General features: G+C 41.4%; 3 protein-coding genes across 4 annotated transcripts in view; 2 read left to right on the top strand and 1 right to left on the bottom strand.

Moving 5' to 3' along the window:
- Nucleotides 1-6,126, top strand: part of LOC116309388 (cat eye syndrome critical region protein 2 homolog) — a 33,334-nt gene extending 27,208 nt beyond the window's left edge. Inside the window, exons 17-19 of the mRNA XM_039614977.1 lie at nucleotides 355-2,386; nucleotides 3,096-3,152; nucleotides 3,282-6,126. Of these exons, the coding sequence (XP_039470911.1) occupies nucleotides 355-2,386; nucleotides 3,096-3,147 (2,084 nt within the window). The 3' untranslated portion in view covers nucleotides 3,148-3,152; nucleotides 3,282-6,126. The remainder of the gene's footprint in view (nucleotides 1-354; nucleotides 2,387-3,095; nucleotides 3,153-3,281) is intronic.
- Nucleotides 6,127-7,086: 960 nt separating this feature from the next.
- On the top strand, nucleotides 7,087-13,920 carry ada2a (adenosine deaminase 2a). Of its 2 annotated transcripts, none has more exons than XM_031725999.2 (10): nucleotides 7,087-7,324; nucleotides 7,636-7,960; nucleotides 8,132-8,348; nucleotides 11,084-11,297; nucleotides 11,409-11,536; nucleotides 11,774-11,864; nucleotides 11,998-12,106; nucleotides 12,275-12,432; nucleotides 12,546-12,748; nucleotides 12,837-13,920. In XM_031725999.2, exons 2-10 carry the CDS (start codon nucleotides 7,657-7,659, stop codon nucleotides 12,925-12,927), a joined length of 1,515 nt encoding a protein of 504 aa, XP_031581859.2. In that variant the 5' UTR covers nucleotides 7,087-7,324; nucleotides 7,636-7,656; the 3' UTR covers nucleotides 12,928-13,920. The 2 variants fall into 2 exon arrangements, with proteins under 2 accessions (XP_031581859.2, XP_031581857.2); XM_031725997.2 differs by having other exon boundaries at nucleotides 7,087-7,350.
- Nucleotides 13,459-15,469, bottom strand: ribc2 (RIB43A domain with coiled-coils 2). Its single transcript, XM_039615792.1, has 7 exons — nucleotides 15,274-15,469; nucleotides 15,102-15,183; nucleotides 14,686-15,006; nucleotides 14,476-14,594; nucleotides 14,205-14,378; nucleotides 13,927-14,093; nucleotides 13,459-13,843 (listed from the first exon to the last, which is right to left on the bottom strand). The coding sequence occupies exons 1-7, from the start codon at nucleotides 15,388-15,390 to the stop codon at nucleotides 13,774-13,776; spliced, it is 1,050 nt and encodes a 349-aa protein (XP_039471726.1). The 5' UTR covers nucleotides 15,391-15,469; the 3' UTR covers nucleotides 13,459-13,773.
- Between the last annotated feature and the right edge of the window lie 432 nt (nucleotides 15,470-15,901).

Here is a 15,901-nt window from a genome sequence, read left to right as displayed (position 1 = left end):
CATTTGTTAATCAGCACAGCCCCCATCTTCTGTCAAGTACTTCTTACAATTTGACTTTAATTATTTCTCACAGTAAGCGGCAAATTGAATATTCATCAGTTTGGTTACATTTTCGCTGATATCTTTGAAAGTATAAAAGAGATTACATGTCATCATTTCAGCCTCAAGGGGATGCCTTTAAATGTTTCTATAACCTAATTGTAAAGAAATGGAACAGAACATTTTTTTAAAATTTGATTTGTATTGTGATTCTTTTGGATAAGTGGCATAAAACGGGGACAACGTGTGTATTGTACTTCTAGTCATAGTAAAACAGTCTAACCTGCAACATTGTTTTCTCCTGTACGTTAACAGGCACAACGTCAGAGAACAAGATGGCTGCCAGCAACATTTCTGAAGAAGCTCCATCACACAAAAGCATGGTTCCACTTAACCAAGAGAGCCCATCCAACCCTAGCCCCACAAGGCAATACTGTGGGCTTGCGGATAAAATGCAGAGCCCCCCAGCCCCAACCTTGGCCAGATCAGAAGAGAATCCTTCTGGATCAGCGGCCGCACAGAGTTCAGCTGAAAGCCAGTTAGATAGTCAGGGACACTCTGCCAGTGAAAGTAATGGTACCATTCCTGTTTCATCCCATCCCAACTCAAGTAACACTGATCCTGCTCTACCCAATCCTCCGCAGCATAAACCAAACAGTCCACAGCCAAATGCTCCAAGCCTTGCACTTCTTCCTCAGAACTTCCCACCACTGGATGTTGCAGCAGCTCAGAATTCCACTCAGCAAATGCCAGAGAACTTAAAACTCGGAGAAAGTGTAAATCAGGAAGGCAAACCCCAGCAAGCCATTCAAAAACATGAGCAACCTGAGGCGGGCAGCACCTCTCCTGAAAGCCACCCTCAGAGCTCTCCTCAGCCACTGAACCAGAACACACAGCAACACAATTCTCTGCTAACCTCTCATCATGTCCCCCAGAGCATCTCACCACACTGCACTACACAAAGCAGTCCGATGCATGGGATGCCACACGGTGCTACTCAAGGAGCCCAGCCTGGACCCCCACACCCAGCCCCTCTGACCTCTTTGCCACCCAGCCATCCTGCCCCTCTATTACCCTCTCAGCCCAGTCCAGCTGATCTCGGAGATCAAAGACCTAGTGAGCCTACGAGGCTGGACACGAGAAGCACTGCCATGTCTCCACAGCACACCAGGATGACATCAAGTGTTTATAAACACCCGGCTTTTAGTCCAAATCGCCATCAAACTCAGTTGGTGGGTAGTAATGTGGGAATACAGGCTCCAAGCAGGCCATCAGATGGGCAGAATCCAGCCGTACCTCCTCACTCGCAAGGCCCAGAAAATTCAACTATGAGTACTTATGGCATGGGGAACCCTCCACTTCCACACTACAACCGGGCAAATATGAATAGGCCCATACCTCCATCTGCTCACCACCCATATCATAACCAGTCCATTAATGCTCTCCACAATCTTGCTCCCAACACCAACTACCAGCAGCAGCAGGGAGGGTCAACCTACCCCTACCACGTGCCAGGTCAACAGCACCCTCATGGTCATGGCAATGTGTACCCACCTCATCAGTATCAGCAGCAGTGCTACTATGCCCAACCCCATCCCCAAACTCAGGCCCATAACCAAGCCACGGGCAGAGGGGGTTACCCTCCAGAGGAGTGGCATCGGCCTCATTATCAGTCTCACCAGGCAATGCCACACAATGCCTACTTACCTGTAGCCAGTGACAGAGCTAATGGTCAGCTAAAGGAGAGCAGTGTCTCACCGCTGGGGTCTGAAGGCTCCAGCGGTACAAGTTTGGTTTCCCCAGGCCCAATGCCAGAAACAGGGACTCATCCTGGAGGCACAGAGGAAGGGAAGTGTGAAAACCAGCAAGCTGGTGGAGGCAGCAGCATTAATGGCAGTCCAGCAAAGCGGCCCCACAATGAGGGCTCAGAGCAACCTGAAAGCCCAAAAGAAATCCTAGACCTTGACAGCCATAATGCTGCTGCTCAGCGCCGTAGCATGCAGCATCCACATGCGTCTGTGGCACACTTGACGTCCGGTTTTGTGTACGACCCTCAAGCCTTACATCCAGGAATGCAGCAAGGTGTCGTCCATCATATGATGTCTCAGGCCCGTGGAGTTGGAAATGGATCCCCTTACCCTGGCCAACCATACCCTGATCCACGACTCTATGCTGCTCAAAGACCCCACTCACACCTGATGGAAGCTCTGCAGCGGCCCCAGCAGCTTCCCTATTCCCCTGGCCAAACACGCATGGCCATGTACAGACACCCCCGACCCGGGGGGCACTTTCAGGGCATGATGATTCAGCAGCGAGGTGTGGGACCAGAACGCTTCATACATCCAGGGTAAATTCTTACATCGTTTATATTGTCAGTGTGTATTTGACTATTGTTAATTGTGATGGCTTAAATATGTTCACTGTTTTTTACCTGATATATTTATGTCAAAACAAAATGTGAAAATGTCCCCTTCTATCTCAGAAACTCTGGTGGGCATTCCTTATCACTTCTTTAATTTAGTTTGCTTGTTTTAAAGGTTAACACTATAATAAGAATCTCCAAAAGTTGAATCTGTTCATCTGGACGTAGCGTTTTGTGGGAGAAACGTTTCGTCACTCATCCAAGTGACTTCTTCAGTCTCAGCTGACTGCAGGTTTCTCCAAACCTTATAAACAGTACATTTGCATAATGACTGAAACCAGCCCACTGAAGGAACAATGGCTGTGAGGTCAGTTCTTAATCATAATTATGCAAATTCCATGACCATTGATCAACAATCACTGACCAAAACCCACTGATCAAAGAACACTGATCAATGGCCATGAGTACCATTCACAGAGAGTTGGGGAATGGCTGCAATCACAGCATTGTAAGATGGTGACAGATGTACCCTTAGGCCCCCTCCTCGATTCAGAGATGGTCTTTCCCTATAATAAGAAAATAAAATGACCACATCAGTCTCACAGTCTTAACCAAGCAGCATAATGTTGCAGAGTCTTATTGTCCTACCAATGGCACTCGGACTGCAAGAGCTAACAAGTCTATTTATTTACAGACAACAGATGATGGCTGCTCCAAGCGGCCTTGGCAGTAAACAGGGATTGTGATTAAAGTGAGTATAAAGACATTTCATAAATTGTTAAAACTTGTTTTATCCTATAGTTTTTTAGGTTTCTAGTCAAAACAGCAAGATGAATACTGCCAGGGAGGGATTTTTAACTCATTGTTGTTCTCCTTTCAGAGATGATGTTGTCAACGAACATCTGGATAAACCAGTGAGCCAAACCGCTTCTGAGAAGAGGAGACACTCTTTCCGAATATATTTCCTACTGATATTCTGCCACTGTGCATCAGTTTTGTTCAGCAGTGGAATTAAAAATCCAGCCAGGCAGCTGGTACTACAAAGTAGAATTAAAATGTGAAATGTTACTGAGCCTTGGAGAACAATTCTCTTTCTTGTGTGTCCTCCACCGCAAGAGCTTACAGAGGTCACTTACAGAATAGCTGTGAAACTGTTAGGAATTCACTGACTTGCTCGAGGACACTTCAGTAGCATGGTTGCTTCCCAGCGTGAGCATTTGAACTTTAAACCTCCTGCAGAAGGGGCGCCCCTTTTAACCACTATGTCAACCTGTTAAACACAGGAGACATTGCCTTCAAGAACACTGGACAGCACTCTTCTACATGAGCCGTCAGATTGTAAAAGGATGGATTAGTGACCACTAAACATGATGTTCTTATCCTGTCTATTGACTGTAGGTAGGGCAGGATACTGCACCTACTGACAGGACTGTGAAAAAGAGGAGATGGACTGTGTTTTATTTTTTTTGTTTTCTTTTTGAGTATGATTTTCTTCTCCAACCATATCTAAACTCAGGTGTACAAAAGGAGGTACCATGAGACTGTACCTAGTCTACCTAGTCAACTCAAAAGCCCCTGGTTTGTTTTTATGAATGTATGAGTGAATGTGTAGACAGGAAATGCAGCGCAGCAGCTGCTTGTGAAAGAACAAACAACACTGATCATCCATCTGAAGCACAAATCATCCCACCCATTTCTTGTTCCCATTTCTTGTTCATTTCCACCCAATCTCTAATGTTTTTCTTTCTCTGGAGCACACACACTGTATATGCATCATTCAAAGCTGCCTTCATTTGTTTGAATGTCTTTGAGTAGCAGAGGGGGACCGGCAAGGGTGGTGTCATTGTTATCTAAATATGTGTGATTCTCTGTTGTGCACTATGGATTTCTGTCAGTCTGGACATCCTGGAACCAAGTGGCCTTGGATAGTCGTATTTTAGTCGATACTTATTAATGTGTAAATGTGTCTAAGAGTGTATACTATATTAATCACCGCCCTACACTGCACAGACTTATTTCGGACGATATACTCACTGGTGTATACACGTGCACAGAGCAAATGCATACACAAAAAAATTATTTGGCTATTCGAGTGTCCTCCAACAAGTTTGTTGTTTTAGTTCTTTGTTCCTTTACGGTTCCTTTGAGTCTTCCCCGTGTCAATACTAAACATATCCTCAGGGTGTACAGTTTCTTTATACGGGTACTGTTCTGAATTATTTGAAGGAGGAACAGCATAAAGAAAAATGAGACTGCAGCTGTGGCAAATCAATCCACCTCATGAAGAAGTTGACTTGTGAGGGTCATTGACCTTAATAATAATTAACTGCCCTTTTTTATAAATATATTGCTTTCGTCAGAGTTAATTGGATTTTAATAGGATCTAATTTGTTACTCTACATTCCACTTGATTTGATGTCAAATAATTTGCCACACAATGAATTTTGGTCCTTTGTCTGCGAGCCCCACTGGGGAAGTTCAGCAATGGCAAAAAAAGAATAATCTACCTCATCTAGCCAGTCTGTGGCATCTACAAAGTCTATCCACTTATTCTCGTACTCTGCCAGACTCCTGTGGGGTGGCGTTCTGTGACCAGCATGAATTGATGTTAGCACCACTTTTAGATCTCCTGACTGTAGAACTGAGAATAAAATGGCCTTACATTGCTTTACCGTCTTTGGCGGGAAATAAAAAGCTTGTGTGTCGGATCTCTGTGACTAATTATGGTGCTCACTGACAACCTCAAGTAGAGGTGATTACTCGGCTGTCTGCAGGTGCTGAAGCATCCACTGTTCCATGGTATTGCACCTTCATTCTTATCTTTTTCTTTTTTCTTTCTTTCTTTCTTTTTTTTCTTTCTTTCTTTTTTTTTTTTTTTTTTTTAAATATTATTGAGAATGATGGACAATATTTAGTATTTTAACATGGGACTATGTCTTAATTTCTACAGATCAAATGCCATTCCACCTACAGGTTGTGGGCAGTAGTCCAGTCTAAGGTCTGTAATGGGCTGTATACAGTTTGGCAGCATTAGAATGTCTTAAGTTATAGGACGTTGAAATGAAATATACAAGAAAAGAAGCTGGGTCGGGGAAAGCTAGACGCTATGAGACAATTTCGTAAATATATCACAGAAGACCTGTCATAGATGACTTGCTATTTTGTTAAAATAGGCAGTATTAGTGAGCCCAATGGGGCCACTAAGGAGGTAGTGTGTTCACTCGTGCTGTCTAATGTATGAAGGGCAGTTTGTTTTATTTTTTAATAAGGTCTGTAAGGTTGCGATGTTATCTTATGGTGTACAGGTGTGTGTTTGTGTGTACAGATGTTTTTTTTCTTCTGGTGCATAGAATCGGCACCAGATGACTGGAAGTGCGCGTTCATCTTTCACTTTACTCTGCTGTCGTCTCTCTGCACTAGTTGTAACCCAGTTAGGCGTGATTAAATGTGAATCATATTTATTTGCTGTTTTAAGAATTTTTGTACATTTTTGGACTTTGTTTTAATATAATTCTGGTGTCTGTCTCTTTTTCTCTCAATGTTTTTGATGTTTTTAAGCAGTCGTCTTTTACCTCAGTAGCCATTGGAGAATAAAAGACCTGTGTTTTTCATTTTGAAGTGACGTTTACAAGTTCTTATCTGACTGACATAGATTATTTTGGAAATGGAATGGAGTATTTTCTCTACTGTACATTTCTTAGAAATAAATTTTTTTTCTCAAACAACACTGGTTTTTGGGGGTTTGTTTTTTTTTTTTTTTTTATAACTATCTGAGCAACTGAAACGCTAAAAATAATGAAATGACAAAGGCCACAATGTGACGGCTGATGCATGACAATGCATTAATGTATTGGAGGCTTTACACCATCACTTTTGATTAGTGTTTATCCTCGTGACGAACACCCTCCACAGATTGAATGCTGCTTTGTCTGACCCCTCCTGTCTGCAGGAGTCACAGATGTGACGTCAGAGGGCTCCTCCTAATAAAAAGTAATATATTCTTTTGTTTAGGCCTAATGAGGCCAAAATTGGCATTAGAAAGAAAATGCAAATGAGACATGTAATTAAGGCGCTTTAATTGAGCCGAATTACGCACATTGTTGTGCAACTAGCTTTTAAAATAAGGAAATGCAAAACGCAACATGCCAGTAATGCTAAAGAACTACTATATGATCAAAATGTACTAAAACTTGACTTGATGATGAAGCTGTGGAAACAATAACTAAAGTTTGTTTTGATTTTACACGAAGGAAACAAGGATGGCAATTTCTGTGTGTATCTCTTGCCCCACCCACTGCTCGTTTTTATTATTAACAAAACCATAAGCTTAAGATAAGGTTTTTGTTTTGTTTTACAAACAGTGCAATGAATTGTTTTACGGAAAGAATTTTCCGTATTTTTTCCTCTTTTTTAATCCAAACATTTGTTTTTACCGTGTTTTTACCTACTGTAAATTACAGTATAATTTCCGTTCGTTTTCTTTTTTCTTTTTTCTTTTTTTTGTTTGTTTGCAGGGTAATTATGATATCACCAGCAAAAATATTTTTCTTTCTTGTTTGGTTAATCATTACTCTTATGTTTTCTCTTTCTCTCTCTAATATATCTTGACGACTGGTTTCCGCTGTTAGAGTAACCAATCAAATTCTTCCAGGGATAAGCTTTAGCCAATCATTAGCCTTCTAAGCAAAGCGACGGAGTGAGAAAGAGAAAACATATACAACGGAGGTTATTGCATCTCGCAGTGTTTATTTTCGTGAGTCTGTCGTCTTAAAAACGCTACTTAAAAGAGAATGCAGACATTTTTAGCTGGCATAGTCGAGCAAAGGTTTTCCGTTGATCTCTGTTCATAAAGGGACTCTCGGCGGGACTGTTTACAAAGTCGTCTTCACCAGCTAAGCTAATCGCTGTGCACCAACACTCTGAGTAAGTCGGGCTGCTGTTCGCATAAGGTAACTTAACGTTAGCCCCTTTTTCTTTTTCTGTGTTTAGTCTGCTGTGATAAGTCGTGATTTTTTCTTCTAAAAAGTAATTCTGATTACGATAGAATTTTGTAAGGGAAATAACCGCTGAGGAAGCGGCACCTGGTTGTTTCCTCTGTTTCGCCGGTGTTATAGGTTAGCGTTTTATTTTTACCCCAGCTATTGGGGAACAACTGTTTTCTGTTCCGCAAAGAGGCTGCCGTGCTTTCTCAGTGCAGTTTGCCTTATCTCGAGACGTTTTCTGTCTTAAACCAGCTCCCACCTTCTCTACCTACAATGGCAGCCCTGCTACAGCGACCCCACGCGGCTGTGCTCTGTTTGTCGATACTCTACTTGACCGGTGGCATGTCCATCCCGGACCCCAAGCAGAGAGAGGCTCTTATAAAGCAGGAGTCCTCCATGCAGACAGGTGGGCAGCAGGTGTTGACGGACGCTGAACAGCGTCTGAATGCTCGCCTGTTAAAAATGAAACAAGACGAGGTGGAAAGGGAGGAATTTCCTCCTGCTATGCACTTCTTCAAGGCCAGGGAACTCATCAGGAACAGTCCCATCTTCAAGCTGCTGCAGAAAATGCCTAAAGGTACACAGCTACTGACAGAAACATGGATAGAACCTAGTTTTGACACAATAATATTGTATTCCCAAAAGATACTGGAAAATAACAAAATTCTCATTTAGAAAATGTTGCCAAATATTTATGCAGAGTATCACAGTTTTTATTTCATTATAATTTTATTATTCACGATTTCAGGTGGAGCTCTACATCTCCATGACTTCTCCATGGTAGACGTAGAATGGCTGGTGAAGAACGCAACATATCGGCCACATTGCTATATTTGCTTTACTAGCCGGTCCGTCAGATTCATCTTCTCGTCTCAGCAACCGAAACCTCTGACAAATTGCTCTTCTTGGACCCTGCTGGAAAGCCTCAGGGCCAAGACCGTGAACACCACAGATCTTGACAACAGGTGATCTTGTCTGTGTTGCAAAAAATAATAATTTAGAAAAAGACAATAGACACAGAAACACTCTTACGTAACTTTTATGTAATCGTACCACCGAGTTCTTTAATCTTCTGTGAATTCTGTGAGGCTTCATATTGGTATATTTAGTTTTCTCTGCATTTCCATACATTTTCCTGTCAATGCTGAGACCATGTGTGAAAGCACCCCCGTAACACATGGCCTCAAGTGCACCTCTGATTTTTGACCTCTGGCCTCCTAAAATTAATAGGTAACAATAACAATTTGTCCTTCTTGTATTTGTATTTTATTGGCACAACTAAGTGGCTTTAAATCTGTTAAATATTACATCCGGATATTATCAGTTAGCTGAAACTATTAGGAACAAGGTGAAGTCTCATTAAAGGGAATTAAGTCTTTTATCTTAATCATAAACAGCCCGGCTATTATGAAAGGTAGGACGGTTTAATTTGACAATTTAGTAATTGTTGTTTTTCAAAGAGTTAATAATAATCCTGCATAGTTTTAACTAGGGCTGCTCAATTAATCGAATTTTAATCTCGATTACGATCTGGGTTTTCAACGATCATTAAAAATGACTGAGCCGATTATTAGCACCTCCCTCGTGCTTTACTCTCGTGCTGCTCCGTGTGGCAAATCGAGCGCACCTCTCTGCGTTTCGTCGTCACAACAATTAAGAGGACCCGAGGGAAGCTCGGAAAGCTAAGCAGAAGTTATTTGGAGAGGAGAGGATAATGGCTGCTGAAGAAAGAATGCCGTTGGTTGAAAAGAGAGGTAAACCGACTTAAGTGGTGTGGAAACCAATGTTCCCTCTAAGCTGCACACTGCTGGCACGGTCTCGGCGCACAGAAAATCTGCGTTGCGCACAAAAAAAATCTAACCTGAATTGAAATTAAAATTAAAACTTTAACAATTCTGTTTTGCAGTGTTAGTCAGTGAGTGACTGGCTGCTCCTGTATGGGGTAAGAACGATGCCACCTTATCCTATAGTCCAGCCAATAATGCGATTCACATTCGTATATACGCAGCCAATCAACGTCGTTATCAGGCTATGACAGCGTCCTTATGTGCCGACACCGGTGTTTTAGCTAGCAAAGCGGCGTGGCTGATCTGCAGTGAAGCCACGTTAATGACAACGTGTCCAACCATTGGAGATGTGAGCAGGACAGACGGAACAATTGACGGAAAAATTGTGGACTTTATACCAGTTTTTAAATTGTGTTGAGAGGCCACGTAAAACCAGAGTTATGATAAAAATATCTGCAATGTTTGGTTTTCTTCCTGAATACTGTCGTTGTTTATATTTACTGCGGGAAGAAACGGTAAAAACGGCGTTTTATAAGGAAAACGCTGGAAAGCACTCTCCGCCTGTGAGCAAAAACAAAACCAAAAAACCCCCACCCCCACGCTTTCCTATTGGTCGAAAAATGTACCGTGTCGACCAATCAAAAAAATGATCTGGCAACGTGGCATCTAGTTGTTAAGAAACGGGGGAAGTTTTAGGATGACGGCGGTGTTCTGAGATGAGAGATTTGAGACGTTTAGCGCAAATCTTGTGTAGTTAGTGTGTAGTAGTTGTGTAGTTAGTGTGTAGTGTAGTCAATAGTTTTGTTGTGTGTGTCAGAACAATGAGGCGGCTGCTGAATGTTACAGGTGTTACAGCAGTGATACATCTCCTGTTGTCAGGCCTGCAGGTATCAGGCTGGTGTTCTCCTTTATCTCATAGTGGACAGAAATTAGTTTTTGGAGTGGCACAAATAATTTGTGTGGCATCAGATTTGATGCAGAACAGCTGATTGTTCTGTAAATAGTTTGAAATGTTTATTTAAAAACGCCTTGGCTGCATTAAAAAAATAAATAGCTGCAAAAAACTTTGTTGTTTGCCAAACTGAGTTACTTTTTTGAAGTAGTATATAATTAATTGCCCAACATTGGTCATTATATACTGTATTTTGCAGACAGAGGGTTACAGGACTCTCCCAGACCACAGACTCATAATACAAGTCAGAGCTTTATGAAAAAAAAAAAGAAAGAAAAGAAAGTTGTGTTTTCAAAATTGGAGTTATTTTTACTTCCAATAGTGTTAACATACTACACAGGTCATGAACAGGGTTTTTTACATTTTCATTGTAAGTGGGCTAAAGCAGTCAATTAAAAGTAGTCTAACATAAATGTAAATGCTGTAATTTGATTATTTTAATAAACCATGTAACTTGGATGGATTAGATGCTGGCGTGACCACAGTGCACGTGTCTGATGTCGCTCACAGTGGTCCAAGGGACGCTCGGGGAGTTTGTGTGTTCGCTCAGACACATGAAAAATTAGAGGGAACATTGGTGGAAACATTATGGGTTCGCGGAGTCAGACGTGGATCAAATATTGTGCAGTATTTTGAAGTTCACTAAACATAGATGTTTACATTTTTCATTTATTTTTTATATTGCAAACATTTGCACTGTAATCAGTATTTGCACAGTATTTTATATTATTTTTTGACAATCTTTAAAGCCATTATTGTTAAATAAATATCGTCAAATAATCGAGATCTCAATTTCAGTGAAAATAATCGTGATTATCATTTTTGCCATAATCGAGCAGCCCTAGTTTTAACTTCAACCTCAGGAAAATGTTAACAATATAATGTTTTGTGTATGTTTGATATATGGAGTATAAGCTCGTTGCTGGTCTTATCACAACCATATCTGCATACTTGGTCTTAGCATCATGGGCAACCTGACGCTCTTCACTGATAAGGATCCAGAGGCAGTGTACCCCACTCAGACTGTGGTGTGGAGTATATTTGAAGAGACCTTCCAGGCAGCGTATGGTCTGGTCACTTATGCTCCTGTGTTCAAAGACTATTTCTACCAGGGCCTCAGCCAGTTCTACATGGACAACGTTATGTATCTTGAACTTCGCGCTATACTTCCAGAGGTATTTTAATACTTACATTCTAGCTATACTCTATATGTACTGATTTTTCTGTGTGTCTGATGTACCCAATGGATTCTCACGTGTTAATTTGTTCTTCTTTGATATATTTAGATATATGATTTGGATGGCCGCACTTATGACAGAGCCTGGACTTTGAAGACCTGCCAGGACATCTCGAGGCAATTTGTAGCAAACCATCCTGACTTTGTTGGAGTGAGAATCATCTTTACTGCCAAAAGGTTGCTGCTCTGAGTGCTTTTAAAAATTAGTCTGTACTATTTATTCTTAATTCCACACTGCTTCTGACAGATAAAATGCGGATTTAGTCGCTGATCAATTCTATCTATAATAATTAGAGGTATTTGTAACTATTGGAGCTATTTTGTTATATTTTGTAACTTATTTAATTTAGTTACTGTTCTTACCATCTTGGAGCAACTGGAATTGATAAAGTATTCTGTGCCTGTGTATTTCAGGACAATAAACACTAACACAATGCTTAAAGTTGTGGAGGAGGCTATGAAGCTTTACAGAGACTTTCCTGATATCATGGCTGGTTTTGATCTGGTAAGAGACACTTTTACAGTTTGAAATCTTGAAAACAAAACATGCTGGAAGATCCCAATTGGACTGAAAAGGTATCATGGCTTCTATATTTGTTGAAAACAAGTACACACAAAAACTTGTGTTTGCGTTACAGGTGGGTTGGGAGGATGGAGGGCGACCTCTGTGGTATTACAGAGATGCCTTGTCGCTCCCTGTGGAGAGAGGGGTCCCACTTCCTTTCTTTTTCCATGCTGGAGAGACAAGTGAGAATTGATCATGATTCCAGTGTACCAGTATAACAATCATAAGTTTGTTTTTTAACCCCCATATATAAAATTGCACAAATGTGAAGTTTACTATATGTTTAATCCAGGGAGTGCAAAAAAGCATTTGGAAGTCATATTCATTTTGTTTGTCTTTACTGTGTGCAGATTCTCAGGGTACAGAAATAGATCAGAACATACTGGATGCTCTTCTCTTTAATACGTCACGCATTGGACATGGATTTGCACTAACACGCCATCCAGTCGCCAAAGAGTGGTCTAGAAAATATGGGGTTGCTGTGGAGGTGTGCCCCATCTCCAACCAGGTACACTGCTATCTGCCACTATACTGTACACGGATGGTAATATTTTCCTGTTTGTAGTGTGAGTGGGCTAAAACCCTTTGTCTCATCTTCTCCTTCCACATACCCTTACCCAGGTGTTGAAGTTGGTCAAAGACTTGCGAAACCATCCAGCTGCTGCACTGATGTCTGAAAACCACCCGGTTGTCATCAGCTCTGATGACCCCGCCATATTTGGTGCGTTTGGCCTCTCTTATGACTTCTATGAAGCGTTCGTTGGTTTTGGGGGCATGCGATCCCATGTAGGCTCCCTTAAACAGCTGGCCATAAACTCTATCAGGTGAGGTTCTGCTAAGATGTGACTTGTAGTTGCACTGTGTGTGCCAGCATGCTTTAAGGTGACTGATGTTCCCGTGTCTGTGTTTCAGGTATAGTTCTTTGACTCCTGAGCAAAAGGAGAAAGCACTGTCTCTGTGGCAGAGAAGATGGGATAAGTTTGTCTCTGAAAATGCCTTTTAGTAGGAAACGTGTATTTGAAAATGACAAACAATGATACAAGCAGTCCTTTCTGCTGTGAAAGGGGCCTTTTGTAGGACAGTCGAAGCTGAATCATGAGTGTAAATGTCAAAGACTGCTGAAACCGCCACTGAGCAGGTTTGTGGTAGGCACAAATATAGTGTTGTTTCCCACAATGTTTTGTAATGAATGAAATAATTATGTGTCATAACATGTCGCCTACTGTGGAAAAAAAAAAAAGCCTTAAAAAAGGTAAAACAGACTCACAATGCCATGTTAAATACAGTAACAGTGTCACACAGCTTTAAGTGATTGAGATGCTAACTGCTGTTTTATTTCTCTCTGTAGTTCTCTCACATGTTGCATATATTAGCATTAACATAAAAAGGTGGCAACATTAGCCAAAGCACATCAAACCAGGCATATGTATCAGATATATAAAATATATATCTGATATATATATCACACAAAATATATTTTGTGTGTGTGTTTTAAATCATATGACCAATGGAACATTTTTCTTTAAAGAAAGCATTTTTTTTTAAACATCTGTAAGATTTTTTTACTTGAATATAATTTTAACACTTATGCCTTCAACTGACTAGTAATTAATATTTGCTTATGGAGGCAAAACTGCGAAAGACTTGAAACACAAAAACTAATCATCTTTCAGAGGCTACTTTTTAAAGCAGTATCTGAAATTTAATCAACATTTTTCAAATCATGCAAACATGAATGTTCTGAACTACATTTCACATAAAAGCAGCTGTTTATTCACTGTGATATTCCGTTTATTCATTGTTCTTTTTATGCAACACCATCACTGGTATCAGAGCAGTGCATCACCCCTCATCTGCTGCAGGTGTTGAACTTGGAGAAGAAGCTGTCATCAATACGTCCTCTTTTAATGTCTGGTTTCCTTAAAAATGAAACATTGTTAAAAACAGTGAGACAATGTACACTGTGTTAAATTTAATAAAAACAATTTTGCTCAAACGTTACTGTTGTTTGTGTGTTTCGGCCAGCTGGGCGTTGGCGCTGTCCAGGTCTCGCCTCAGCTGCCTGTTCATTCGTGCCTGCTGCCTCTCAATAAGCAGAGTGGTACGAGCTGAGTTCAGGCGCACGCGATCGTGCCACTCTTCTTCTTGTTTCTTCTCCAGTTCTTTTCTCTTTACGTGCACAGACAACACACACATTAGGAGATAAAATGCTTTATATGGGCTACCTTTGAAATGATCCATACTGTTTGAGTGCAGATAAAATTTTTTTTTTTTTTTTACCCTCTTCTCCTCTATTTGATATTTCTGGATTTGAATGATCTGCTGCAGGCTCTCAGGAGGTGTCCTCCTGTCACTGCTGGGACTCAGGCCGGGCACGGCCTCCGTACTCGGGGTACCTTGAAACTGGCTTTGCCTACTATTGATTTGCTTGTCTTGACGCTGCTTTTCTTCAGCCTTTTCCCATGGAGACACATGAGTAATAAGGTGGAAATAAAAAATGTTTATTGAAGCCTATAGCAGCGTTTAATGCAGTTAAATTCCTCTCACTCACCATAGACCGATTGAAGTCTTTAGTGGCGATGGCAGCTGCCTTTCTCCTTTCTATCTCAAGGCTCTGAAGTTGCACAACTCTGTTGTCCATTTCTACTCTGCTTTGGTCATAACGCTGCTCTAAAAATTTCAGTAGAGAATATGGCGGGAGCTTGCCTTTTGTGTTTGAACTGAGCATGTGTATTAAGCATGGTCTTAAGGCAAAACCCACCTTCCAGCTGTTGTTGATGCCTTTCCACCGCCTGCTCAGTCTGCTGCTGGGTGAGCCACTCTCTGAGCTGTTCCTTCTGGTTCTGCAGCCTGACCTTACTTTCTGGGTCTTCACCCACCAGGCCAGGAGGCATCATCTGTGCATCACTCTGCTCTATTTTTTTAACACGGCCGGGATCATTCAGATCATACTCCTGTCCATCTTCAGGCTGCTGGTACTTCTGCCTGTAGGCAACAATGGCTTTTTCCAGTGCACGCTTCTCCTTCATTTGGCGGCTGTCGAGAATGCAAGCTACTTTGCCATAATGGAGCATATCAGCATCTGCATGACGATCACATGCCACACACATATACCACAGTTCACTTTAATGAAGGATTGTATGACACACATCAGGAAACAAATTTGAAGTAACTCACCATAGGCGTTTTGTTCCTTTTTTGCAGCTTCTACTTGTTCCCTTTTCTCTTTCACCTGCTCATCTAGGGCTTCCTTGTCAACCTGTAGAACAGTCATTTAGAGACAAACTCAATGCGTTAACCTCCTCTGCCACAGACTTTCCACTTCTGTTTAATTCAGACCCACACGTACCCCAATCGTCCTCAGTTTCTCATTAAAAATTCTTTCTTTTCTTTCAGTCTCTATGTTGTGACGCTTCTCCAGACTTGCTCTGGCGAGGCGCATTGAAAGTAGTTCAGTTTTACGCATTTTGGCTCACAGCGGTGGCTACCATTTAGTTGAGGATTTGCTCCCGTCTGAAACTTGGAGTTCAAACACACTGGTTGCTAAGACACCAGAGTGTTCGCGAGCCCTCGTAAGACCTCGGCTTTTTCCGGAGCATTCACCCCAGACGCCTCGGATCGAAACATTTCAGCCAATGAAAGCACACGAGTCGCAACGCGGATGGTGTCGAGAGTCCACCTACTGATAGGCATTAAATCTTGGACCTGTATTAAAAATGGCAGAACAATAACTAACACTGGCCTGGGTTATTAAAAAAAAACAAACTATCTATCTTTTTTATTTTAAAACAACAACAACAACACTGATTTCAGATTTGCAATCCAACTCATATTTGCTCGTCATGTTTTTGAGATCCACATCACCAAACCATCCAATCGATCCCTTTTCTGCTGCTAGAATTTTAACTCCCATCTCCAAGCATTTTAGTTTTGATGTCTCTATTCTGCGTTAAAGCGCATTTCTGCCACTTAAGCTC

The sequence above is a fragment of the Oreochromis aureus genome, linkage group 7, assembly GCF_013358895.1.
Source record: "Oreochromis aureus strain Israel breed Guangdong linkage group 7, ZZ_aureus, whole genome shotgun sequence".
Lineage (NCBI taxonomy): Eukaryota > Metazoa > Chordata > Actinopteri > Cichliformes > Cichlidae > Oreochromis > Oreochromis aureus.
This window is presented reverse-complemented; position numbering and strand designations above follow the sequence as displayed.

Excerpts from the sequence above, each read along its gene's own strand:
- ada2a (XM_031725999.2), top strand. The coding sequence starts at position 7,657 with ATGGCAGCCCTGCTACAGCGACCCCACGCGGCTGTGCTCTGTTTGTCG. Across the intron at positions 7,961-8,131 it reads GCTGCAGAAAATGCCTAAAG|GTGGAGCTCTACATCTCCAT; the intron begins GTACACAGCTAC and ends TCACGATTTCAG. Across the intron at positions 11,298-11,408 it reads TTCGCGCTATACTTCCAGAG|ATATATGATTTGGATGGCCG; the intron begins GTATTTTAATAC and ends TGATATATTTAG.
- ribc2 (XM_039615792.1), bottom strand. The coding sequence starts at position 15,390 with ATGCGTAAAACTGAACTACTTTCAATGCGCCTCGCCAGAGCAAGTCTG. Across the intron at positions 15,007-15,101 it reads AAAGGAACAAAACGCCTATG|ATGCTGATATGCTCCATTAT; the intron begins GTGAGTTACTTC and ends ATCGTCATGCAG. Across the intron at positions 13,844-13,926 it reads GCCGAAACACACAAACAACA|GAAACCAGACATTAAAAGAG; the intron begins GTAACGTTTGAG and ends TTCATTTTTAAG.